Below are 27,875 nucleotides of genomic sequence, written 5' to 3' on the forward strand. Positions count from 1 at the left end.
AGTGACTGGGGCTGCTGGGAGCCTCTCTCGAGACCCACCCTGCACTGACAGACTTCTCTGATTAAGATAGTTTTCAAGGCCAACCTCCCACCTCACCTCCACCTAAATTCCTGCAGAATTTGTGGAATCTGCGGCCCAAATTTTGACAATTATCTTTTATTTTGTTCCCTAATTGTTTCCTGTAGTACATCACTCTTGTATCCCTAGTTAAAACACTATAGTAAACGTTTATGGAATGGAAATGGATGTTAAAGTCGTCCAAGACCAGGTAATGAGCGTCTGGGGCTGCACCAGGAGGGGTGGTTGAGGATCTGCTAGGTCCTCCGAGACCTACTTAGCAGGCTTTCCCAACAGCGGCTGAGATGCCAACCACGCCTGTTAGAACCGCTACGACCACCAGAGGGCGCGTTCCCTCAACACTCAGGCGTTCTCCGAGTGAACGAGCGGTGATCTCTTCAGACCCTCTGCGGCTGCCGTAGTCCGGGACAGTAAACAGGAAGTAGAACTCTATCTGCCCTCCGGGTTCGGGTGAAAAAGACTAGGGATTAGGCGGAGATCAACCGCTGCCGCCAGTGCGTGCAGGCGCTTTCAGCGCGTCGGTGCTGTGCCTCCCTGGTCCGCTCCTGCTCCAGTCGAGATATTTTATACCGAACCAGCTCCCACCTTTTTACAGAATTTTCACCAGAACCATGGCCGAGTACTCCTTTGTAAAGTCCACCAAACTCGTGCTCAAGGGGACCAAGACCAAGAGGTAAGTAAGGACGGAAGTTTGCACGGAGACCTTCCTCTCTCTCCTGGCGACCCCGCTCCCGCTCCCCAGGCGCGTCTCTCGGAGGCTCCCACCGCTGTCAGCGGTCACTGCAGCTCGCGGCCTTGGGCCGGGCCCGGGCCGGTGGGGCGCTGGGGACACCCATCGCGGGGACGCGCCCCGAAAGGGAGGGAGAGCGGGACCAATAGCCCCGCATCCTCAAGTTTGGGCACCCCTCCGCCCCGCAACCTCCGCTTTAGTCTGGGGACGTGGGTCATAACTTCCTTTATTAGGAATTACTGATTTTTACCATTGTCTCCCTCCACCTTAAAATCCTTGATGAATTTTCAGCGCAATATGCAGATATGGCTTTTGACAGGGATGTGGACTCGAGTCTGGACCCCACTAATTAACGTGATTTTGTGATTTGTGGCAAGTTCGTTAATATCTTTGAGCTTCCTTTTACTCGTTAAGAAGGATTTATTGTACTCTACAGTGATTGTTATAAAAAGAAAGCAGACAAAAAATGATTGTTGTGAGGATTAAATAAGATAAAATGTGCAGTAATTTAGAGCTTCGAAAGCCAAGAGGAGGTTGTAGTGGTGATAAGGACTTTTAGGAAAAGGTATCTGACCACTCACATCTCCACCTTTTTTTGAACTGGTTGATTTGCTTCGGTTGACTGTTCTTAAAAATGTTAGCATTTCCTTCTGGTCTCTGATAAACAGAGTTTTGGGTACTTTTACGGGAAATGGAAAGAAAGTGACAGGGAGGAAGCTGAAGCTACCGCCCTTGAATAAGTGAAACTTTTACTCTGAATTTACTGGAGGGAAGGAGCGTTAGCTTCTGAAAGTGTACTTTATGATGAAAATGCAGACAAATGTGTCTTATAATTATTGTAACTACTGATCATAATTATCACACATAAAGCACTTTCTATGTGCTAAGAACTGTTGTAAACGCTGCATATTAACTATTTAAAATCACCCCGGGCGTTGTATTTTTTTATTTTTTGGTTACTTAACGCAGTATTATTTACTTACCATAAAACTTAACCTTTTGAAGCACAATTCAGTGGGTCTTTCTAGTATATTCGTAAGGTTCACCACTACCTGTCAGCAGTTGCTAAACATTTTCATCACCTCAAAAGGAAACCCCTCACCTGGTCTCCTTCACTCCTCCCTTTCTCCCCTCTGTCGCTGTCAGCCACTAATCTGCTTTCCGTCTCCACGCATTGGCCTGTTCTGAGTGGTTCACATAAATGTAATCATACAATATGCTGCCTTCTGCATCGGGCTTTCACTTAGCAAAGCATTCTCAAGGTCCGTCCACGTTGTAGCATGCCTCAGTGCTCACTCCTTCTGCAGCTGAAGAATGCTCAATCGGGAGCGTAACATAGGTAACACATGTTGCTTATGCATTCGGCATTGGATGGACATTGGGGCTTTTCCACTTTTTGGCTATCGTGAGTAATATCACTATAAATATTCTTATACAGTTATCTGCGGACATGTGTTTTCATTTCTGTTCAACATATACATAGGAGTAGAATTGTTAGGTCATGTGATAAAACTCTGTGTTTAACTCTTTGAAGAACCCCAAACTAATTTCCAAAGCAGCTTCATCATTTTACATTCTCACCAGCGACATATGAAAGTACATATTAACTGTTAATCCTTAAATAACCTTAAGAGTTGGGTGAAATTATTATCCTTACTTTATAGGTGGGGAAAGTGACTCAAAGAGTCAGTTCTTTTGCCAAAAATCACAGAGCTAAGAAGGGATAGAATTAGGATTTAAAATCAGGCAGGCTGGCTCCCGAGTCTGTGCCCTTAACTATGACACAGTATATACAGGGTCAGAAGCAACGTCTTAATGTTAGAAGAGGCGTGTCAATGCAAATTAATAATGTGTAAATCAACATAAAAGATTCTTCTGAGATTCTGTCCTGTGATATATAAAGTGTAAATCAATATAGCTAAACTCATCTGTCTAAATTATCTCCTGCAGTAAGAAGAAAAAGAGCAAAGAGAAGAAGAGGAAAAGAGAGGATGATGAAGAAACCCAACTTGATATTGTTGGCAAGTTTTCTACACTTTATTTTGAGAAAAGTCAACACTGGTCGAGATCCCTCTAAAAATATTTTCCTACTTAGAGATACTTTATAAAAAGAAAGTGGAAGGAATTCATGACCTGTTCATATTTGTCCTAAAGTGCTCGAGTATTATTTGTGGCCACGGGTTTGTTTCCTTTTCTGGCCCCGTAGATGTGACTGATGCCTTCTCTTCACTATCAGAACGAACACGGGAGGGAGGAGACAGCGCTCTGTTTAATAGACACCATTAGACTATGTAATAGCCCAGATCCTGACACACACGTTTCAAGGCTTGCTATAAGTATTATGTAACCAAATGTATTTTATAAATTACTGTAAGTCCTAACTTAACGCAGTTGTCAGTAGGTTCTTGGAAACTGAAATGTAAGCAAAATGATGTATGGTGTAATTAAATGAGTTTTACCATAGGCTGATTGATACAAATGAGAGTTAATTTCCAAGACCATATTTCTGGTCACAAAAACATCACTGAATTTCTAAATAAAGACCCAAACTAATTTTAATATTAAACACTGAGATAAATATGAGCTATCCATACACTTAAGAAAGATGAATATAAACAAGTGAGATCCTTATTTTCCAACCCCCTTATTCCCGTTCAGGGTGGTGGGTGTCCAGAGCCTGTCCCCAAACTCGGAACACAGAGCAGATCCCAGCCCTGGGCAGGATGCCCTCCGGTCGCAGGGCACTCTCACATACCCTCCCACACGCACTGAGACCGGAACGGTGGAGCCACGCGGTTCGCCTCACTCGCAGGTGTTTAGGGTGTGGGCGGAACCCCACGCAGACAGTGGCCTCGGCTGGGAATCCATCTTTGTTTCCTCTCATCGTTATAACAAAACATCACTGCACAAAATTTACTCGAAGACTTGCTTTATTTTCTTTGAGAATGTGCGTACTTTAAACCAATGATTTGTATATTCCTAGAAGAAATATAATGATTTTGTGTACAGTGAAATGAATGAAAATCTTAATTAAACAGCAAGGCAGCTTATGAATGGCGCCAGAAACAAACCGGCCCAAACATACTTAACCAGCCTGTTTTTTCAGTTAATCTCTCCATCTTTTCCGTACCTACACTCGAAAGCAGTTATTTCTCTTAAAATGTGGCAGGTTGCATTTTGAAACATCATAAATTTTGGCTCCTTTACATTTTATATGAAATGTTATAAAACTAATATTCCAGAAAAATCTCCCAATTTTTGGAAGTAGCAAATCAACAATTCTGCAGTTAGGGTAAATACCTTGGGTAGATGTATCTGTGAGTAGATTTGCTATGTCAAAGGATAGGTGAGTGCGGAACTACATACAGTACTGCCACAAGTTTCCTACAGTGGTTATGCCATTTTACCCTCCCACCAAGAAGCATTAAAATTCTATTATTAGTCTTTTCTCTCAGTTTGTGGTTTGACTTTTCATTTTATTAATACTGTTTTTTAATAGGTGTAAGTTTGTAATTTTTATAAAGCCCAATTAACTTTTTTTCTATTATGGCTACCACCTTACTTCTCCAGTCTAAGAAACCCTTGCTTATCCCAAGGTCGCAAAGATACTCTTCTGCATTTCCTTTCACAGGCTTCCTAGTTTGGGTTTTTACTTTAGATTCATGGCCCATCTCAAATTAATCTGGAGTATGGTGTGAGGCAAGGGTCAGGGTTCTTTTTTTCCTCCAGATTTGTATCCAGCTGTTTTAACATCTCTGTTGAACAGACTTCGCTTCCCTGTTAAACTGCTTCGGTATCTTTGTCAAAAATCAGCTGATTTTGTGTGCATCAGTCTATTGCTGGACTCTGTCCCATCAGTTTGTCTGTTGTTCTACTGACACATTCGTCTTGGGTACAGTCACTTAACAAAGTCCTGAAATCAGGTGATGTGACTCTTCCAACTTTACGCTGCCTTTCCAAGATTATTTTGATTATTCTAGATCCTTTGCATTTACATGTAAATTTTATAATCAGCTTGTCTCTTTCTGTTGTGAAGCCTATTGGATTTTCTGGGGAACTGTGTTAAATCTAGATCATTTGGGGAGACTTGACCTCTGAACCACGTTGACTGAATAATTTGCAGTTTTGAGTGTAGCAGTCTTCCTCGTCTTTTTCTAAATCCTTAGGTATTTCATAATATTACACTACTGTAAATGGGATTTTAAAACTGTATTTTCAAACTGTTTGCTGTTAGCATGTACAGTTGTTTTCGGTACACTGACCTCGTCGTCTGGGACGTTACTAAATGAATGGTTGCGTCACCGTCAGTGTCCCAGTTTTGATGTTTGCCGTCGGTAGCAAAGTTGTGCAGGGTGTTACCATTGGAAGAGAGTGAGCCAAGGGTATGTCAGATCTCTCCGTCATTTCTAAGAACTGCAAAAGTTTTAGAAAGTAGCTAATGACAATGGCAGCAAGTAAGAACCTTGTGTCAACTCTAAAATATAAACTTGATATATTGATTTCGTTTTTTAGGAATCTGGTGGACAGTAACAAACTTTGGTGAAATTTCAGGAACCATAGCAATTGAGATGGATAAAGGAACCTACATACACGCACTTGACAATGGACTTTTTACACTGGGAGCCCCACATAAGGAAGGTTTGTGCAAGAAGTGATTAAAGAGAAAGGCTTCGTAAAGTGTACATTTTACTGCATTTGTTCACACAGGCCAGTATCTCATCTCAAGTGTAATATATTCCAAAGGAATGAGTCTGTTGCATTTGACTCTTCTGCTTTTTTCTTTCCTCGGTATTTACCAATTATTGGCAACTCCCTGTTTTTAGTGTAAGAATTTAAAAACATTCTTTATAGCTCCAGAATATACCTATGGCATGCAAAAACAACATCAATAATTGAAATTGTATGTGGAAGGAAAAAGGCAGCCTGGCTGAGTCAAAGTTTTGAATTCCTTCATCCTTCAGACCTCTAGCCGAACTAGCCCAGAGCACTGTAAACAATTTCGAGTCTCCCCAACCCCTTTGAGCCCATCAGAGGAGACACTGAGATGGTAAAACACTATCTTTTGGTCTGAATGGCCATCGCTTGAATTAATTAAAGAAAGCATTTAGTTCTTTAAATAAAGCGGTTTGTCCATGTACTGTCTTAAAACACACAGAGAAAATATCTCAGCAGTGACTAAGCAGCATGCTGACCTCTCTATTAAGCATGTAAAACTAACACTACAGTTGTAAGAACGTAAAATAGATCTTGATGACATGAATACTACATTATAATTATATAGAATGTAATATGCTTACATTTAATTTGAAAAGGAAAACTACATTTTTAAAACTGAAGAATATCTTTACATGTGTATGTATAACAGATGTCAGATTTATTTCAAAATGTTCCTTCCCCTGTAGTTGATGAGGGCCCTAGTCCCCCAGAGCAGTTTACGGCTGTCAAATTGTCTGATTCCAGGTAAGCTTGGGTTGAACTGTAAGTAATAACCTTTTTCTTTAATTTAGTTTTATTTTTTTTTTAATTTCAGTATATAGCTAACTTAAACCCACAGAGTAATTTTGATTTATAAACCAAAACAATGTATTTGGAAAATATATTTTGTGATATTTAACAAAATACAACATTATTTATATATCCAGTTGATGCTTAGGTATTATTAAATTACATTTTCAGGAGGGGGAAATAATGGGACAACTGTAATAGCATAATCAATCAATATATTTAAAAAAATAAATAAATTACATTGTCAATATTTCTCTTTAAACGAAAAATAAAGCCCCAGATAAAATTATGATGCCTAGCAATATATAATACTATGCTGAAAAAAAAGAAAATTAATAATAATATCACAGAGCAAATGAGAGAGAGACTAGAGAGGCCCTGCGAGGAACAGACGCAGGACCAGTCTGGCTGCTGCAGCTGCGACTCACAAACGCACGGGTGCGCGAGCCGGAGGGCGGGAGGAAGGAGTACGGCTGGAACCAGCAAAGAGTGTTACGGAGGCACAAAACCAAAAGGACTTTTTGCTCACTATTTTTGCAATCATTTTACCAGCTGGCCTTTTTAATTCTCACATGCAAAAGTACCAGGGGATGCTTTGTGTAGTAGATACAGAAATTAAATTTCAGTATTCTAGTTACTAGCTAGGTCAGGATGATAATGATTTCTTTTATATATCATTAACCTATAAATGAGTATAAAGTCAGTCCCCTGGCATCACAGGGGACTGGTAAGCTAAAAACTTAGAAATCATATTTTTTTCTTTAAAAAACAATATTAACATGATTATTTCTATACTTTCTACGAATGGCCAATAAGTACTCTGAAGGACTTTTAAAGAATGAAAGCAAAAGAGGAATCAGTAAACTCTGATTCTTCTTGAATATAAAATTTCTTTATATATCTGAAGAATAAAGAATTTAGAAAATGTTTGCCACATAATATGTGATACAACGCTTGCAGTAACCAGCAGAACAGGGAATTGCATGTATAGAACTATACCTTCCAGTGTGGTAGCCACTGACCACATGTGGCTTTGGAATAGTTGAACTATGGGTGGTTGAATTTTTATGTACATACACATACATAGTATTGTTATGTTCCATATTTACTTTCTTTCTCTCAGTTTAAAACATTTATCTTTTTCATTCATCCGAAGAATTGCCCTAAAATCTGGCTATGGAAAATACCTTGGCATAAATTCGGATGGACTCGTCGTTGGGCGGTCAGATGCAATTGGACCAAGAGAACAATGGGAACCAGTCTTTCAAGATGTAAGTGCAGTTTTTGTTTGCAAAAGGCTTCTTGTCGATGTAAGGAATCTCTTCTAAGGATAAATCAGCGATTTTATGTCCAGAAAGATACCAACAGCACTATTTATAATAGCAGAAAAAAATAAATTTTAATACATCTATAATTGAACATTATATATCCATTAAAGTAGTATACAGGACTTTAGGGAAGTCATTTCACTTTATTTGGGGAAAGACATTAAGTTTTAAAAATTTAAATTTAAGTTAAAGAGAGACGTAAATGTCCCTGATGTGACGAGTACAGCGTGATTGCAGAGAGGGGCTGAAAGACCAGCAGCAAGTTCAGGCCCCCTTGGCCCCCTCGGACGACACAGCCGTCGCCACGCTCCCCAGGGGTCTCCCGGGTGACAGGGAACCCGGCCCCTGCACCTCGAGCTCTTTGATAACTTGATATGATAGAAGGTTATTAATACAGTTTTGTAATTATTATACTTGTGAATATTTTGCCTGATGTGTATGGTATTCAGCTTTCCAAAAGAATCAACAATATGCAAGTTATGATTAAAACTTATATATGTAAGGAAATATAATTAATCAGGTTTATAATCTAGGTTTAGCTACACAAGAAAATTACTCTTCAAAGCTTTGTTTATCAGAATCAGATAACCCAGGGAGCATTAAACAACTAAAAAGAATATGAATATTTCTTTCCACACACACAGCCTCTCAGACATTGATTCTTAAAGTTCCGAATAGTAAATTGAAAGTCACCAAAGGCTAGCTTTTCTGTGATACAGTCTTTTATTTTTCTAATTATGGAGGAAAAGTTTACTTAGAACACAACTATTTGAGTAAATTATTGTGCATTATAATTTTTATTGTCTTTAAGGCTATTTTTTTTCAAACTCAACTAAGTTATATCCTCAATAGGTCTTTTAGATCAAAAGAAACAATTCTATTTCATCTAGTTATAATTTAGTCCTACTAATAGAATATATTGAAAATATTTATTTTGGTTATCTTTGAATAATTAGATTATTGGTGATTTTAGTTTTCTGTATTTTTTTTTTCCCCAGGTTTTCTCCAGATTCTTTTTCCTGATTACTTTTAGAGTCATGGAGGAAAATTTAGTCTCAGGACTTAAGATTTCTTTTTCAGGTATTCTCATAATTATTTTTTGTTATTCTACTTAGGGGAAAATGGCTTTATTGGCCTCAAATAGCTGCTTTATCAGATGCAATGAAGCAGGCGATATAGAAGCAAAAAGTAAAACGGCAGGAGAAGAAGAAATGATAAAGGTAATCATGACATTTTCTTTAGATTAATACACGTCCCATATGATGTGACCAGATCTCCCTAAAATGTTGGAGCGTGGCCCTGGCCGGGCAGCTTGGTGCGAGCATCAGCCCGTGCGCCAGGAAGGGTGGCAGGGTCTTTTTCTGAATCGAACGGCTAAGTTACTGTTTCTTCTTTTGCATAAGAAATCACCTAGAACGTTCTTATGTACTAAGTAAAGTTGGAAAGGGGGAAAATAAATGTAAAACTTACTGGGTTCTCATCTCCAAAATCCAGATTAGATCCTGTGCTGAAAGAGAAACTAAGAAAAAAGATGATATTCCAGAAGAAGACAAAGGAAATGTTAAACAGTGTGAAATCAATTACGTGTACGTATTCTTTTCCTTTCAGACCTACAGACTTGACAGTAAAGTGCTTCTCAAGGCACCTAAAATAAAATACCCGAAGGACAGGAGGAGGCAGCATAATGTAAACTCTAGGACAGAGCCCTGAGCTGAGTGCTTCTCTCTCTCAGTCCTTCAGTTTTCCTAATTGTCCTGCTAGCTTTCAGAGCTGAAGTCACTTGGCTTGTCTGTCCTCCCCATTCGTTAATAGTAGAATGGCTATAACTTGTCAGTACAGAATGCCAGCCATGTCCTAGGTCCTGCCCCAGAGCCAGGACGCCGCCTCTTGCCAGCATCCCGGGGTGGCAGCGAGGCTCTGCAGAGCTGCTCATGCCTGCCCCCTCGGTGGTGGGCACCGTGAGCATCTGCGGTGGAAAAGCTGTGTGTCACTAAAGAGATACAGTTAGGTTTCTTGAAATAAATGAAAAACTGGGGTGGAGTAGAGGAATGGGGAGAAAAGGCACACAACTGTAATTGAATAACAATAAAAATTAAATAATTTTTTTAAAAAATTAAAAACTTTTAAAATATTTGTAAGTTCATCAGTAATCGTGTATAATCAGTTTGAGATATTTTTCAAGAAAAATATTTTCTTAACAGAAAGAAATTTCAGAGCTTCCAAGACCACAAACTTAAAATAAGTAAAGAAGACAGTAAAATTCTTAAAAAGGCCCGGAAAGATGGATTTTTGCATGAAACACTTCTAGACAGGTAGGTATATTTTTACTTACTTCCAACTGTGATTAAGTGCTCAATAGAAGTGGTGTATGTAAAACTACTGTTCCTTTTGAAGTTGTAACTACCTCAAAACAGTAGTAACTGCTGTTACTGTCGTTCTCAAATACTGTAAACATGGTAATACTACCAAAAAAGGACATCACAAATCTGGGAAAAGATCCCCTCGAAAAACTACCTACATAGAGCCAGATGCCAAATACTTACATATTTTGTTATAAGAAATTCAGATTTCCCTGAAATTACATCATAAGTGTCTTTACCAACATCTTTTTATAACTGTCAGAAGCAAGCGGGAAAGAAGGCATTTGACTAATTTCAAAATTCAGTTCTGTTAGAGTGGCACAAGTTCCTCAAAATGAGATCAAAATGGACCACTCTAAAAATTACTAAATAGAGTCCTGGTTGGTGTAGCTCAGTGGATTGAGTGCAGGTCTGAGAACCAAAGGGCCGCGGGTTTGATTCCCAGTCAGGACACATGCCAGGTCCCTGACAGGGTGCGCAAGAGAGGCAACCACACATTGATGTTTCTCTCTCTCCTTCCCTTCCCCTTTCTCTAAAAATAAATAAAATCTTTAAAAAAATAAAAATTACTAAATAGAAAATTAAATAAGTGAAATTGAAGCACTTTTATTAAATTGAATTCAGAAGTGTGCAGGATATTTATCATAGCACATTATTAATATTTATCACTTAGTTAGTTAATTCCCTGAACTTACTACCTTAAAAAATAAGGAGTGAGGTTTAACTTTGAGCTTAACAACTAAAATCAAAGAAGGGCCAGATTAAAAGAGAAGTTGCTAATTTTCTGCCACTTATTCAAGTCCTACATTGCAAAATTATCTTAAGATATTTCTTTATAGCACTTAATAAAGATAGTGTATTTCCTGTTACTTAGGTAAGTTATTGCCTGAAGTCAGCAAATGATGTAAGAATTTTTTTCCAGCTATTCAAAATTAGCATCTAGTATGTAGTTCTTAGAAATCAAGAATAGGATATAAAAATAAACCAGGTTGTGGATTCAGAAGAAATAGAATAAGGTCTGTGTCCTATAATTTGTATCACTTAGGAAATTACAACATTGTTTAATATAGAAGTTCAGGGCAGGCTTAAAATCAGAGGTAATTGAAATTGGTATTATGTGAACCAAAGGGTCGCTGGTTCAGTTACCAGTCAGGGCACATGCCTGGGTTGCGGGCCAGGTCCCCAGTACAGGGCACGCAAGAGGCAACCGCACACTGATGTTTCTCTCCTTTTCTTTCCCCTTCTCTTCTCTCTGAAAATAAATAAAATCTTAAAAAAAATTTTTTTTTAATTGGTATTGTGGATTGAAAAAGCCCTTAGGCACATTTGTTAAAGATTAGGAATAGACTTTCATAAGAATAGAATCCATTTAGTATGAAACATAAAATTGAAAAGTAAAATTTTAATTAAAATATTGTGATATAAGTAATAACTAATTGAGAACATAATTTCTAAACATGAGTTTATATTTAGTAGCTTACTATATATGGAATGTTATATGTAGATTAATTCTCATTATTTGTCTTTTCAAACAGGAGAGCAAAACTGAAAGCTGATAGATACTGCAAATGACCAGGATTTTTGTCTCTGCCTTCTTTTGTTTTTTTTCTGAATAAAATAACCAGTGGAAGTGTTTTTACAGAGTTCTGGGATCAGTGTGGAATTATTGCTAACCTAGTAGCTCCTCTGACCAAGGTTAACCGCGTTTAACTGAGCCTCTCCACGGACGTACTCTAGTTCACGGCAGTGTGCCACGTGGAAATGAGTGCACACGCAAAGGGCCACAGAGTGTGTGCTTGTCGGGGTTTCCTGTCGTAAAGCACGAGGTGCTGCTCTCTGAAACTGACGTTCTCGTCAAGCTGGTGGCATCTATCTTACTGCTTCATGGTCTTACTTTACATCACTTGATACAATAAGTGCTCATCGGTACCTTTAAAAGGAAGTTAGAAAGTGCCAATCCAGTCAGTAAACAAGGCTTCGATTCTGCCTCTTCAGTATGGCCCCAACCACACACAGGCCAAATGGGTACCAGCACCAGGGGGCAGGGCGGAGAGAAACCTGGCGTTAGGCAGTGGAATGGGAACGGGAAACTTGCCAGAAGAGCAGGTAGGTGCAGAATAGAGGATGAAAGGAAAGCTGGGGAGGTCCCCTACTTAGGACCACTTAGCCGCAATGGATGTTTGCAATGCTTTCATCCTCACTGTGGGATGGGAGGGGAGCTGTTCTCGAACCTCAGGAGGTTTGGGCACTAAGCTTTGCTGAGGTGTGCGGTGCTGCACCAACTCCATTCCTAGCCTGTCTCTTCCTGAGTTTCTGCACACAGTGTTCCAGCTGCCACCAAACCCTGTGAGTGTGTCAGAGTCCAGGTTGTGGGTCGGGTGCCTGGGCCTCACTGGAGATTCTGCTTCGGAAGGACTTAGGGTGTCTGAGGCATCTGCATGTTTCACGATCCCACACCGATTCCAGTGCCCAGCTGGGACTGAGACCTGGCCTGAGCCGCCAGATTTTATCTGTCACCAACTACAGGGTTGCACGACCCTCCAGCAGGGTAGCTAAGCTGCCACTTTGAACCTGATAAAGCAGCCCTTGCTGTGGACAGAGCCGGAACTTGGTGCCCCAGGTCCAAAAGCTCTTTCTGATCCTTAGATTGGAAATCTGCTTACTACTCTGATCATCCACAGCAGTGGTTCTCAACCAGGGTGTATTCTGCCTCCCAGGGCACATGTCACAATGGCCGGAGATACTTTGGGTTGTCACAACTAGGAGAGGATGTGCTACTAACAACTAGAGGGTTAGAGACTGGGGATGTGGCCGAACATCCTATAATGCACAGGACAGCCTGAAGTGCCAAGGTTATGGAACCTGCCCCAGGACTTAGTCTGTTCCTTCCTTCTGCCACATCTCCAAACCCTAAAAATAAATAGTAGCTCAAATTTATATGTAAGAACCACTTAGGATACCTGTAGATTTCCTAGACCCATAGACTTAGCCAGTCTAGGGGGTGGGCTCCAAAAGTAGCATTTTAGTAAGCACTCCGAGTGATTCTGCAGCAAGTGGCCCGAATCACACTTTGAGAAAGACTACCCCCAAGAAACTGAAGCCCTGTCTCCAACGCCAGCCTGGTACCTGAGACCATCTGCTGCTGACCAATTTCCCTGGAACCCACGATGTCTTCCTGAATTTCTGAGTACAGTGCATCCCTGGGTTCCTCGTCACGACGCTCACCCACATGCCCCCGTTCCTGCCCCCATCCCAGATAGCAGAGCTATTACAGAATGAACTACTGCCAACCAGGACAATTCAGGTCCAATATATGCACCACCCACCCACATGGAGTTCATATGTTAGCTGGCGAAGGAGGACAGCACGTGAATTTTAAGTCACGGGACAGAGAGGAGCTCCTTCCCAGTGTCCATCATTGCACTTTGTGCAAACCCCCATTGGTAGCGTGGGTACCACGCTGGGGTGGGGCAGAGGTCAAGAGTGAAGGCGGCTAGACCCTGTCACGTGGCCCCCATTTTCCCATCTCACGAATGAGGACATTGGGAGAAACTTTAACACTGTTGAAATCTGGCCAAGCATTTCCCTGACTTACCAGTCTAGCCACCTTATCTAGAAGGTTATAAAGAGAAAGACAAATACCACCTGATTTCACTTATCTGTGGTATCTACAAAAAACAAAAACAAGCAGACTCCCAGACACAAAAAGTGGTGGTTGCTGGGCGGGGAACGAGTGAAATAGGTGAAGGGGACCCAGAGGACACTTTCAGGTATAAATAGGTCGGGTGCAGTGCACAGCATAGGGAATCACTTCTTGCGGTGACAGGTAATACCTACACATTGTGGTGACCATTTCGTGATGCATAAAAGTGCGGAATCACTATGTTGTACACCTGAAACTAATATAATACTGTATGTCAACTACAATTTCATATTTTTAAAGCTTATATACAATAAAAGCATTGACCAAAAAAAACCCACACCAAATTTTGACTGCCAACGTTTTTCCAATTAGGTAATTTCAGTTTTTCTACCTGTACATTTGTTTACTGACGTTCTTACTATTTTACCATCTCCAAACTGCCGTGCAGCTGTTCTGACGATTGTGTAATCTCAGACACTGTTTTCCACTTCTGGAATCCCCCCGATCCTCGTGCTGCTGCGGGTCACCTTCTCTGCTGGAACTTCCTGTCCACTAAGCGGGTTTTGGCAGGTTTGTTCTTGTTTGGGGGCAGAGTTGTAACAGCTCCCTTGGAAACCCTTGTCCACTAACTACATCTCGGTGGTCTGGGGGCGTTCTCCACTGCTCACCTTTTCCTTTGAGTGGGTCTCATCACATGTCCGATGCAATTAGAGTGTATTCTGGACATTGTGGGTCACTCATCATAGACACTGTGGATTCCATTTTGTTCCTCTGAAACATTTTTTGTTTGTGTAACAGGCAGTGAACTTGGTTGCTCCCAAGCTCCAAATGCTGTCTCCCCTCGAGTGGCAACAGCTGGGATCTCTGTGCAGTCCCTTCTGTTCAGGCTGAGCCGCCTGAAGTCCACCCCAGGGCTGTGGGGTCAGAGATCAGCGGGAGGTTCGGGCAGCACGGCCGCCCTCCCGTGCTCTCCTACTCAGGACTTCGCCTCACGTTCCAGGCTCCTCGGTCACTCTGGACGCTGTCCTCTACTCGGGACTCTGTCCTCTGCGTCCTCCGCTAGCACCACTTGAGGGTGCCCTGTGAGTTTTCATCACTCCCAGGGGCACTGCCCAGGGCCCATCCAGACTGGAAATGAGTTAATATGGTTCCTTCTTACCAGAGTTAACGCCCCTCAAGTTTCTGCATGCTTTTGGTCACTCTCCATTAGCTTTAGGTAATTTTTTAGTATTTTGCCCCAAGTTGAAGTGTGCGTGAGCCAGAGGGGTAGTGCAGGACGAGCTGCTGCAGCACGACCAGCTGAGACTCTGACATGAAGGACCTGCCTGGTTCTCTGTACAGGTCAGAACTCTAACATCCTACACACACCCACAAACAATAACAACAACAACAAAGAAGCCGTTAAAAAATACAAATACATTCATACATCTTAAAGTAGCCCTGAATTCCTAAAATGGCCTCATCAAACCAGGTAACCCAGCACACACCCAAACACTGGAGTTCCAGGGCCCACCCCAGTGTTGACACTAACCGGCCCATGGCTTCAACTCACTGCTGCAGAAACTATATTTACTCAGCTTTCTAAACTCTTGACACAAAAGAACGTATCAAAACATGCTAACTTATTACTATATTGTGTTAGCCAAATTGTTATGACATGATGGTTTTCTTAACTGGGATGGGAAATCACAAATGACTGTTTTCATGAAATTATTCTCGTTTGTTATTGCCCTAATCAATAAGATTAGCCCAAGGGGCTTTAATGCAAGTAAAGTCCATTAAATTTTTTCCTGGCTTATACATATTGAAACCCATGTAATTTAATGAAAAGATTAGAAACAAATTTAAAAGAACAATTCTGCACCTTTATTTCCCCTTTTCTCTCCATTAGTTTACGATTTCTTTAAAGTGCCTATTTTGTTAAGGGAACTTGGTGGTGTTAAGGCAGGTTTTGCTTTTTGACATTTCTTGTGCACTATTCCCCAGGAACATCTCTGGCACGACTCGGTGTATTTCTGTTTAATTTTATGGCGCTGGGACACTTGTCATATATATTAGTGAGGCTTACTTTCTATGATGGAGAAACCAGATGCGCTCCTTCCACTTAGCCTGGTGTTTCAACGCTGCCTTCGTGTTTCTTAAAGAACAGTTTCTTTCCAGAGTGTACAGCGAGGACTTGCCCGTTCAAACCTGCAGGCGTGTTTCTTGCAGCGCTGGACAAACCCAGTGAGGTTCTGCAGCCCCGTGCTGAGTGCTGCCGGACACGGCCAGGGGTGCAGCGCCGCGCCTCAGGGTTGACTTTTCCATCAGGCAGTTTCCCGATCCTGGTCCTTGCATGTAAGTGGAATTGTAAGGACGAGGACAAAGGACACAAAACACATCTCTTCATCCCTTTAGAAAGGTGGAAACGTAAGTAAGACTACAGTAAGGAGTCAAGTCATAACTTCTAACCTTATACATGGAAAATGTAGAGCTGCAATCACGTGGAAGGAAAAAAATAGGCGATGCTTTAAGCTTCTAATGTCTTCTCTCTTCTTTTTCTTTATCTCTTCCTTATGTGTGTATCACTGAGTATTATTCCCTATTTTCTTATCCTGCTCCTAAATATATTCCCCCAAGGCATATGCTTAGATTCAGGAGAACTCAAAGTTAAGACACTAGTTTAGCCAAGCACCGGCACTCATTCAGTATGACGCCACCTGTATGTGTCAGCAGTGCGGTGACGTGTGTGGGAAATGACCCGTGCACCTCAGACCAGCCGAGGCCATTCCGCAGTTCCTCAGCCCACAACTCCCAGTTCAGCCCACTGTGAAAGCACAGCAGCAGGAACTGTTTAAACGTATCCCTTCCCAATCCTGTTTAGGAAAATAATTTCCCCAGTTGCCTACGGAATCAGAGTCTCTTGCATGTTTCCTTGTTCCTCATTTTTAGTCCTGAAATCCTCTCGAGAAGGCCTTCATTATACCCCATCACTGCCTCTTGACCTCTGCACCTGCGATTACCAACCAAGTTTTCTTTACCCATGTTCCTCTTGCTGCCATAACCTCTTCCCATGCCTGTGTGCTCCTTCACGTGCAGAAAAATGGGCGAAGACTTAAGCATTTAGCAGAAGGGTCAATGAAAATTTCCAATGAACACATCTCCTCTTGACTCTCCCATGAAAATGCCCCTTTTGATTTTTTCCAAGCTGAGTTCAGCTCTCCCCCTAGTGTGGCCAGAGTTGGAGGACCATGTACCATGGCCCCAAGTCCCAGACTGAAACTCCTCATCACTCACTCACTCAGGCCTCGAAGCTCCTATCATCCCCACCCATTACCACTGCGGTTCTGCACTGCTCTTCCTCAGCGTCCTCAAGCCCCCTGGGACCGGGGTCACAGTGGTCCTCTCACCGAGCCTCCATCCTCCGTTTCATTGGCCTCAGCTTCCACACTCTTGTGACCTCACATTTAGCCGCCTTAAAAAGTCTGTCGCCCCTGTTCCGCTAAGTTTTTACTATACTGTAAATTAACTGCAGAGCAGCTGGGTTCTATGTTTTGCTTTTGCTGCAGTTCTTCCTAGATTGGAAATCCCCATCTCTTGCACCCTTTACCCAGTGCGGGAGATGGTTTGGGGGTGATTAAAGTGCTTTGCTTTCATTCAAGTTCCCCTCCTGCTGTGTGGCCCAGTTCCCAACAGGCCTGGACCAGTAGAGTCCATGGCCTGGAGGCGGGGACCTCTGACCTAAAGAATATGTAAAGAACATTTCACATAGGAAGATTCATATTTTTTTTCAGGCACAGGGAACATATACAAGAATTGACTCCATGCTTAGCCATACAATTAGCCTCCAAAAATAAAAAAGGAGCAATAAAGACCATAGATTCTACAAAATTCAATGAATTATTGAGAAATCAACAAAATAACTTACAAAATTAACTTATATTTGAGAGTGATGTTTCTTATCTCCAGGGAGTTGCTGCTTTTGGAGTTTATGAAGGAATACTTATTTCTTTACCATTCTCTGATATATTGACCATATAAAACACCTACATACAATATAGAGAAAACCATCAAAAATGCAAAAACTACCCCCTCTTGGAATTTATATTACGGAAATTAACACAGAGCTAAGGGAGACAGAGAGTTCAAGCATACATGGGGTGTTTTTAAAAGATAAATTTAAAACTCTACACATTTGGAAATTTTTTAAATATGTTTTAAAACTCATAGGTCAAAGAAGAAATCAAATTAAAATGACAAAATAATCCAAATTTTCACAAAAAAACCTACATATCAAAATATTAGAGAGGTAGCAAAAGTAGGAATTAACTAGTTAAATGTTACCTAGATATTAATATATAGCCAGATATTAAAATATAGTAATAAACAACATAGGCGTGATTCCTGTCTTGATAGTTTACTAAGATAGATTATTAGATTATTTATTAAGATAGATTAAGAAAGGCAGACTAAACAAATAATAAATAATCAAATAATAGAACTGTGCAAAGTACTGACAAGGAAAATACAGGCTCTCTGAGAACTGATTTACAGGGTGACTAAACTTTGGAGAGATGCAGGTCAGGGAAGGCTCCCCTGAGGAGGACATAAATTAAGCTGAATTGTGAGAGATGAGTAGGATGCACACGCACGAAGGCATGACTGGGAAAGAATATTCCACGCACCGGAACCCAGCAAGCAGGAACCCTGAGGCAAGAAAGAGCATGGTTTTTGGAAAAATTGCTTTGGCTGAAAGGGAATAACTGAGGGACAGTAATAAGCAAAAAAAAAAAAAAAAAAAAAAAAAAAAAAGCCAGAGGGAATGGGAGGTGGTCCAGCTCCTGAGCAGAAGCAGAGCTCCTGAGCCATGATGCGCCCTGGACTTGGCTATAGGCGGAATGGAAAATCACCGTAAGGTATTAAGCAAGGAAGTGACAGTATTAAGTTTGCATTTCTAAAAGACCCTTCTGACTGTAGTTGAGAGAATATTTGGGATAAGGGCAAGAGAGAGAACTGTGAGTACACTTAGGAAGAGACTGCAGTGGTAAAAGGAAGATATTATGGGAACCTGAATCTGGGCTTTGGCAGTGACGTGGAGGGAGGATGGCAGATTTCAGAATTGCCTTGAACATAACTAACTGTCTTCATAATTAACGTTAAATGTAAGAGGCAAGGAAAGAGGAGAGTCACGAGCAATTCCTAAATTTCTTGCGTGAGCATTAGCATGGGTGGCAAAGCCACTTACTGAGGCGGAGGAAGAGCAGGCTCAGAGGGAGGAAGAAAGGCCGATGAGCTCAGTGTCACTTGTCAGGAGGTGCTGAAGAGCAGCCACGTGGAGCTGTCGGACTCAGAAGGGGACATGGAAGCCACAAGAACGAGATCACCTTGGCCTGCAGAACAGAGTAGGATGCACAGATATGACAGCGATTTGGGGATTCCAATACTCGTGCAGCTTAGTACAGAGGAGCTGAAAAGAGACTGGGAAAAGGAACGAAAGCAAGGATTCCGAAAACCAGTAGAATGTAGTATGCTGGAAGCCATAAAGGAGGAGCTTTTTAAAGAAAAGGGGGGTCGATTCTTTCTAACATACTGAAGATGCAGTGAAATGAAATTGGCGTTACAGAGCTCACTGGGTACCTCAATAGGGGAGTGATTGACTTGATATCCAGATTAGGAAGTGTTGGTGAGTAAGTGAGAAGTAAGGAAAGCGATACAGTGACCTTGGTTGCACACTCTTTAATTTGAAGGAACATTAAGAAATGCAAAAGATTTTTTATTATTTAGACAAGATGAACAAGTTTTCGTTTTGCCAAGTGGAAATATTTTTTAAAAACTACCAAGTAGCCCTGGCTGGTGTGGCTCAGTGGGTTGAGTGCCGGCTCAATTCCCAGTCAGGGCACATGCCTGCCTGGGTTGTGGGCTGGGGCTTGCGACTGGCAACAGGTCGATGTATCTCTCGTGCATCAATGTTTCTCTCTCTCTCCCCTTCCCTTCTCTCTAAAAATAAATAAATAAAATCTTAAAAAAACCCCAACCAACTACTGCCATAATTTTATAAAAGAGTATTAAATTTCAAAAGAAAAAAGCTTGAAGGATATAACATCCAAATAAAAGGCAGTCCTCAGGAGAAGACAATTGGTAACCTTAATCTGACATATGTATATCTTGAACTTGCTAGATAGGTAGATATGGACAAGATCAGATTATCTGTTTCTTAGTTCACCACACAGGCATCACCGTCTCCTGATGACCTGATTCCAGTCCGTGGACTTGTTTTGGGGAATCTCCAGTGTAATACTCTTCTGAGGACTGGTGAGTGGTGTTAGCAACAGGAGCCAAGGGGGAATATCCTCCTCAACACAAAAAGACTTGAGTCTGTTTAAATGCTAATGTCAAGGGCCAGTCAAGAAGAAAAGGTTGACATGCAAGAGAGAGGAGCCATAATTCATGGCATGGTATTCCTGAAAAGGAAGTAGAAGCGAGAACCCAGATGGCCCGTGGAGAATCTGGACTTAAATAGGAGAGACAACCTCCCCATCGCGGCAGGAGAGGGGTACGAAGAATGGAGATAGGTATAGTCCCCCTAGGTATAGTTGGTCATATAGAGGTGAGGTAGTTCCCCCTCTAAAGTTTATGTTTTCTCCATGAAGAAGATTAAGTTAATCTGAGAGTAACGGAAGAGCAAGCAGATGATTAAAGTTCTGGGAAGAGTTGTTAGGGGAGAGATAAAGTGCATGAGATTCATGGATTTGCTATGTACTATGCGGAGGGGTGTGAATGTTTGTTTTGATTTCTAATGATACCTAATCTGCAAAGCAGAACTCAGGAGCCCAGGTTGTATTCAACCAGGGCTGGGATTTTACAGAATGCACAGTGAAAGGACAAACAGCAAGAACATCTAATATATTTGGCCAGCAAGTGGTTGAAATGATGGACCATGGAACCTAAGCTGGACAGGGGAGGATAGCAAGAGAATGGGGAGACTGATGGGTGGGAAGAAAGCAGATAGGCTGATGAAAGCGCAAAGACCCATCACAAAACAGGTGGAACTGAGTGAGCAATCTAAAAAGCTAGAAAGTCCATCTAGACTCTAAATATAGCTGATTGTGTATAAGATGGGTGTCTTTCACTGCAGTCTTTCCTTTTTATAACATGCTTTAACCCAAAACTGTATGACTTACAGAGGTTTTGTGACCTGGTCTGGGAATTTAGTGTAAGGTGTCTGTGCCTTGGAATCAGAAATCTAAGCATAGTTACTTAACCTAAGCCTCAGATTTCTCAACCATGACATGGGGTAATAACAGCACTTACTTCATATTCATGTGGAAAATGCATGATGATTTCCAAACACCTGACTTAAGAACTTTTGGAAAACAATCCATTTGTAATGTGGTGATACCTCATGTTATTTTAAGCACCATTTGGTATACGATGTTAATGCAGTTCCTCTAGTTATTTGAGTTACTCAGTAAATATTTGTTATTGAGCGCTGTGATGTGCCCAACACTGTCCTAGGTGCTGAGGATAGGCAGCGAACAAAACAAAACCCCCAGCCCCTGGAGCTTACATCTGGTCAGAAGCAGACAGACACTAATTGAATAAAAAAGTGCATATGCCTAATGCATGACGGTGATGGCGTCCGGAGTGAAATCAAGTGAGGAGATGGGAGTGAGGAGAACCTGGGGGGTCTTAGACTACACACGGTGCTGTAGGAAGGCCTCTCCATAATGAGGGGCATTTGAGCATTTGTGTACTCCACATGGGTATATCTGGGAAAGAACATTCTAGAGAGTGGGAGCAATACGTACAAAGTTCCTCATCATGAGAAATAGGGAAGTGGGTAGGGTGTGAGGTCAGAGAAGTAGCAGGAGACCGGCCAGATCCTAAGTGGCCTTGCAGGCCACTGTCAGGCCATTGGCTTTCACTCACTGGAGGATTCTGAGGAGAGGAATGGCAGGATCTGACTTATGTGGACAGCACATAGGTGAGGGGGGAAGGCAGGGAAACTCATTACAAGTTTATGGCAACTACCCAGAGGAGAAGAACCTGGACCAAGGCAGAGGCACAAGTGGTGTGAATCGGTGGGATTCTGCATATAATATATTTTGAAGGTAGAGCCAATAGGATTTGCTGGATGTGTGGTAAGAAAGAAAAGCCAAAAGTAACTGTAAGATCTTTGGCCTAAGCAAACCGGAAAGTGGAACTGCCATTTACCGAGACAGGGAAGATTGAGAAGGGTCCGTGTGGACGGAGACAGAGAAAAGAGTCCATTTTACACATGATGAGTCTAGTAAACGCCTACTAGATATCCAAAGTAGATGATGTGAGAAGATAGCCTGATATAAGCGTCTGAGTTCAGGGAACAGGTCTAAGCTAGTGACATAAATGCGAGAGCTATCAATTTAAAGAAGGCATTAAAGTCTCCAGATTGGATGAGATCACATAAAGGGTGAGCACAGATAAAGAAAAAAGACGTCTGAAGACTGAGCCCTGGGGCCCCCCGTGCTGAGGGGAAACCAACAGAGGACATTTGAGAGGTAGCCAGGGAGGCAGAGAAGAACCAACAGAGAGCGGCATTCCAAAGAAAATGAAGTAAGTGCTCCAATATCTCGGATGCTACGTGAAACAGGTAGTTGAGATAAAACAGAGGCCAAGAAACCAAGAAACCAGAATATTGGAAGGACTGTCTTCGTGGAGAGTTTGATCATCCAGAACGCGGACAGGGATCATACTGGGAAGAGTGACCGCGAGACAGGTGTGAGGAAATCGCCCAGGGGAGAGGGGCAGCAGGAGCCACCCAAGGCCTGTGGGTGTGGCCTACGGGTGTCTACAATGTGGGATGGCAGCAGCTTCCAAGTCAAGTCAAGTTGCTGTGAATGTTTTGGATGTTGGTGGCATTAGGTTGGCCATATGAAAGTGTTGATATTCAACTACCTTTTAACCTACAAAAATGGCACTTCATATGGTGCAACCCAACACGACTGAGCACAGAAAATATGTCTGAATTGGGGTCAGCTTCAAAAGCTTTTATTATTAGCACTGGTTCCCTTGTGAACTCCCTGAGACCAGAAATCCGTATTTTTCTCGCATGCATATCTTCCACAGCATGGATATCTGCTTGGTACTTTTAGTTGGTCATGTAGCACTTGTCCCACATATATTATCACTATAATTGTTATCGTTGGCTTCTGTTGTCATTTCAGGGTGGAAATTCTTGTCCCTACCATTCCGAGTGGGGAAACCATTGAGAAGTATACACAGGCATCTGACGGGGATCAATCACAGCTTTATGGCTGCTGATCAACCTGAAACTGAGGCCGAGGTGGGAACCCAGCTCTTCCTCCTCCGGAATGAATTTAGACACTCAGTCGCTTGGCAGATGCAAACCGGTGTCCAAGAGCACAGCTAGTTTCTAACAGGAAGGGGGGTAAACTGAGGACCGGGTGAGGCCGGGCTGGGGGGCAGCAGACTCAAGTCCTCCCAGAAGGCTCCAGTCTTTGACACCTTCTCTCCACAACCACGCCTCCCCCCCCCCCCCACCCACCCCCACTGGCCTTCTGAGATGCTTCCTTCAGTCTTTGCAGCCTGTTAACAGAGTGTTTTAAAAGTTTGTTGAAGGTGTGCCAATTTTGGGAGTTGGGGCCAAAGGCTGCAAATGCTTCCCCCACTGCTCTTGTTGTCCAGGGCTTGCTTGCTGCAGTGAGCTGGTCACTGTGGGCAGGTTGGTCTGAATGACAGAGTCAGAGGGGCCAGGCCCCACACGTGACCCTTCCAGCTACTTACCAATTAAGTAAGTCACTCCTCCCTTAAGGAGACAGGAATTGAGGGGATTCAAGAGAAAGGTAGAAGTTTCCTCCTCAAAACATCTGGTGGTAGATCCAGGTTTTGTGAGGCCTGAAGCTTATATAATTTGGATGGTCCTCTTTAAAAAAAAAAAAATTGCAAGTGTAAAATTAGGTAGAAGGCTTGGAAGAGCCTGAGCAAGGAAGGTCCTAACGCTTGTGTTACAGCTTCACAATAAATCCTCCTCTGCTCTTGCGAAGGTAGGAATACCTATTTTGGTGTACAAATCTATTAGCATACTCTCAGATACAATAATTCAACTTGCAAGCAAATGAACTTGACCTTACTTACATAATAAAGAAGAGGAGTTAGTGGCTCACATTAACGCAGAGTCCAGTTGTTGGACAGGCTCCATGATTGGTTGATCTAGCAGCTTAGCGATGTCCTAATGACCCAGTTTCTTTCCTCTGTGCTGTCCACAGCATGGCAGCTCCCTTCCCTTCAGGTTCACAGCATGAACGCCAGCAGCGACGAGGATGACCAGCTCACTCTTTCCTGTCAGAAGAGCCTCAGCCATCAGACAAAAGCCCGGATCTTCAAACCATGGCCTGTTGGATTCAAGAGTCCAAATGCCTAAGGCTGAAGTCCAGAACTGGGCCAAGAGGGACAGGGCAACCTAAAGGTCAGGCCAACCAGGGCCCACCTCCGGAGATAAGACTAAGGATAGGATATGGCTCGTCCTAATCATGTGGCTGCTTCGTAATGGAGAGGAGCTGAGGTTGGCAAAACACCCACTATCTTAAACCAGAGGTTAGAGCATGCAACAGTAGGCTAAATGTATTGAAAGTCGTCCAGATATTTGTTTGATTCACATTCTCCCTCGATCTTCATGTGCCTCTACCATGAGACTGATGGCCAGGTGGGCCCTGCTTTACCCAGTACCTGGAGTAAGTACTCAGGACTGATTGCGAGAGCGTATGAATACATCGCCAACTTGGGAGAAACAACTGGTTGGAGCATTAAATAGGTAACTGTCATGGTTCATGTGAAAATGAAAGTATGCAAGAATATAAAGTCCACACAGCAACGACTCGTAGAGATTATTGGATGTGAGCTGAATTGACCAATCAGGTCAGAACCACATGTCTTATCAAAGAAAGTGGAAAAAGGACAAAAGGCTCTTCAAGCTCTAACACGTCTGAGGTGTTCAAAAATATTTCACACAGAAACAGAAAGATAAGTTAAAAGAGAAGGGCAGTTAAGATAACTGTTTTATTTTGACATTCTATGGGGAGGACAATGAGGTTTAACGCAAGCACTGAATTCGTAGGTGTACAATGGAGTACCTTGAGCTGAAGGTAATGACTCCACGTGTTTTTTCTGTAGAAAAGTAAAGCCAAAAGCAAGTACTCTCTCTGAGTGTGACAGAGCTACTGGAGAGGAAGGACTGCGTAACAGTTTTGCATGACCTCTCATTTTCCATTTTAGTATCTTTCATTCTCCTGAAAAGATGGACAAAAATCTAAGCTTTGAAACTCAGATTACATTTTAAATAAAATAAGCTTTGTTCTTGAAACAAAGCGGCTCATTGGTAAGACTCTGGTAAATGTTTGTTTTTGGAACTGAAATATCAGCTCCGTATTTCTTGGCCTTATAGTACACATTTTTGAATATTCAGTTTTATAAACCAAGCCGTACCTGTTCTGGGTAGTGTGGTGGTATGTGTGGCAGAGTTCATTTAGGGCGCGGTGACTAGATTGCAATGGCTTTAAATCAAGGTTCCACATCAGGAACCTCGGAATGTTAGGTAGGAGACTGGAGAAGGTCCACAGGCTGCCAAGAACTTCAGCTATTCTGATAAACAATCTGATTACTGATGCTGACTCTTGCCTACTCAACAGGTTATCCAAGTCCTATACCTGATGCTTGTTATGAAGGTGGTATTTGAACCACCCTTCCCACTGACAGCCTATTGAATGATGGTCCATTTAAATACCATTTTCTATTAATATGTTAGCATGCCTCAAACCATGGCAAAGGTTCCTATGGCCACATGCTTTGCCTCGGCTCTCTGTACATTGCTGGTATTGAAGAATGGAGTAGGTTAAAATTTAAAAAAGGATGTACATGTGAGAAAAAAACATGCATAAAATGGTATAATTTTAGGGAAGTAGATTAAATTCTTAATTTCTCTGAAATTGGAATCGATAGCATAGAAAAGGTCTTTGAAAGTTAAATGCAAAATTATAAGAAAGTTGTGTCTAAGAATACCATGATAATTAATATGTTTTCTGCCTAAAGAATCTGATTTTGCCACACCACCTAGCCACCAATTAATATCCTCTCATAGAGAAAAATACATTTGGTGGCATGTTCAAAGTCCCCTCAGCAGTATTTATGGTGAATGATCTTCGATCCAAATAGCCATTTATACACAAAAAGATGGGAGTGCTCTAGGTCCAAGGTAATCCGACCCATTTACACATTGCACACTGGCCTAGAATAAAGCCAGAGGCTTTACAATGACTCCTAGTGGAAGATATAATCTGCCCTACCCCACTTATCTCTCATCCTTACCTACTTCTGTCCCCTTCTTCCTTCTGCTGCACCCACACTGACTTCCTGCAGAACACGCCAGGCTCATTCTCACATTTGAATCTTCGTACCAGCTACTTCGTGTGCCTGGAGTACTCTTCCCTAAGCACCCACAAAGTACCTTCCTCACCTCCTTCCACTCTCTGCTCAAACGTCACTTTGTCGATAACGCCAGTGCCATCCACCTTATTCAACGTTGCAACTCACCCCACTCTTGATCTCCTTACTCTTTTTCTGTCTGATATTTATCACCCTCCAACACCCAACATAAGTTTTCTTATGTATGATGCCTTTGGTCATGTCTCGTCCAGATCGAAAACAACATGAGAGAGGAATTCTTTGTCTTTTTTTGCTCTCTGCTTATGCTACAATGCTTGGTACATTGTAGGTCAACAGTATTTTTTGGGTTAGTGAACATTTCTACAATCTACTTGCTTAACTGTTGAATCAGGAACCACTTTAATCATGTGATATGTTTCAAAAGTCAAACTTCCTCCTCAAAGAGAAACACTCAGCTAGCACCCTCCCCAAAAATGTCTAGGGGGAAAAAAAAACCCCTCAAAACATCAAATACTCATTTCCACATCTCCAACAAAAGGATTGTTTCTCTAAGGAAGTAACACAAATGGGTAAAATTGCAATTTCACATAATCACACACACAGGACAAAAATAAATAGATAAAGATGTTAGTAACTGTATTCTGAGTTTTACAGAAACAAAAAATGCTAGCTGAAATGTCAGAGACTCAATCAGAAACTGGAACCCAGAGAGGCCTTCCTGTTGGGCTTATAACTCATCCTAGGAGGGTGCTAGCGTCCACAGAAGGCACGAATGCCACGCAAATACACCTGTAAGTCCGCCTGCTTCTCAGGTGCAGGCTACCCTCCTCCCAGGTTTAGCACAGCCCAGAACACACAGCCACTGGATGGAGGAATGCATCAGGAAGTTCGCGGTTCTCAGTAACTGAAGCCAAAATTCGGTGACCTGTCACTCCGCTGTGAAAGCCTAAATGAGTAACTCACAGCCTGGGGTCTCCGTGGGGTACTCCCTCCCGCCCCTTGGCCCGGAGCCTGTCCAGTGACCCCAGGGTCAGGATGAATAACCTCACTCACTTCGGGCTTGCCCTCCTCAAAAGGCAAAGATGGGTCTGGGTCGCGTGTTAGGTAGCGTTTACGACTTCTGTGACTTGGGTCTGTTTCCTGCGCAATTAACACCGAGTGAAGTGAGCGCATACCTCACCCTGGGCCATTTAGGGATGCTGCACAGGTGGCACAGGCCAGAGAGAAACCGAACCTCCCTCCCTGGTGTCACCTGCGGCGGGGACCCGAAATGGCCCCCACCCCCAAGGCTTCGAGGACAGCCTGCAGATCCCCGGAGCAGGACCCGGGGAAGCCACAACTGTAGGGGCGGGGCTCCGGCTCGACCCAACCACTGCCCGCGCGGAGGGGTGTCCCACCAAGAGCGTGGTCCTAGCGCGAGCGCTGGCAAGTACCCTGGGGGTCCCTGCTCCATGCCGAAAGCCTCCCAGATCCTGTGGCCCTTTCTGCAACACCCAAAAGCCCCATCCTGTCCTTCCCCCCCGTCGCCTCTGCTCCCTACCAGCTCGACACCTCGCGTGGTCCGGTCATGTGGTAGATCACATGGCGGTGGGGCGTGGCCTGCTCCGAGCCCAGGAGGTGCTTCTCGCGTCCTCCGCCGGCGTCTGGGAGCAGCTTCAGCGGCTGGAACCATGCTGGGCCGGAGCGGCCTAACCTTCCTCTTTCTGACGGTGGCCGTCACCTGCGCTGTGGCGCAGCACGTGCCGCCGGTGGGTGAGCTCGCGCTGAGGGCGCAGGGGGTGCGCAGGTGCGGGCGTGGCAGGGAGGGCGGGACC

The 27,875-nt window shown here is 42.7% G+C and overlaps 2 protein-coding genes and 1 long non-coding RNA gene across 4 annotated transcripts in view; 2 read left to right on the forward strand and 1 right to left on the reverse strand.

Annotated features, from left to right (window-relative positions):
• Nucleotides 1–492: 492 nt before the first annotated feature.
• FRG1 (FSHD region gene 1) lies at nt 493–11,644 on the forward strand. Of its 2 annotated transcripts, XM_045197108.3 has the most exons (9): nt 495–751; nt 2,759–2,829; nt 5,321–5,446; nt 6,211–6,268; nt 7,470–7,584; nt 8,757–8,861; nt 9,136–9,227; nt 9,843–9,953; nt 11,537–11,644. In XM_045197108.3, exons 1-9 carry the CDS (start codon nt 690–692, stop codon nt 11,571–11,573), a joined length of 777 nt encoding a protein of 258 aa, XP_045053043.1. In that variant the 5' UTR covers nt 495–689; the 3' UTR covers nt 11,574–11,644. The 2 variants fall into 2 exon arrangements, with proteins under 2 accessions (XP_053772451.1, XP_045053043.1); XM_053916476.2 differs by lacking the exon at nt 9,843–9,953 and having other exon boundaries at nt 493–751.
• On the reverse strand, nt 9,948–27,731 carry LOC123479954 (uncharacterized). Its single transcript, XR_006655788.3, has 4 exons — nt 27,602–27,731; nt 23,758–24,014; nt 23,407–23,545; nt 9,948–16,035 (listed from the first exon to the last, which is right to left on the reverse strand). It is a non-coding gene; the product is annotated as an uncharacterized lncRNA (long non-coding RNA).
• The window catches only part of ASAH1 (N-acylsphingosine amidohydrolase 1), a 35,860-nt gene continuing 35,612 nt past the window's right edge, over nt 27,628–27,875 (forward strand). The window contains 2 exon segments of the mRNA XM_024562641.4: nt 27,628–27,721; nt 27,724–27,809. Coding sequence (XP_024418409.3) covers nt 27,643–27,721; nt 27,724–27,809 — 165 coding nt within the window. The 5' untranslated portion in view covers nt 27,628–27,642.

Source organism: Desmodus rotundus, chromosome 13 (assembly GCF_022682495.2).
Source record: "Desmodus rotundus isolate HL8 chromosome 13, HLdesRot8A.1, whole genome shotgun sequence".
NCBI classification, from domain to species: Eukaryota; Metazoa; Chordata; class Mammalia; order Chiroptera; family Phyllostomidae; genus Desmodus; species Desmodus rotundus.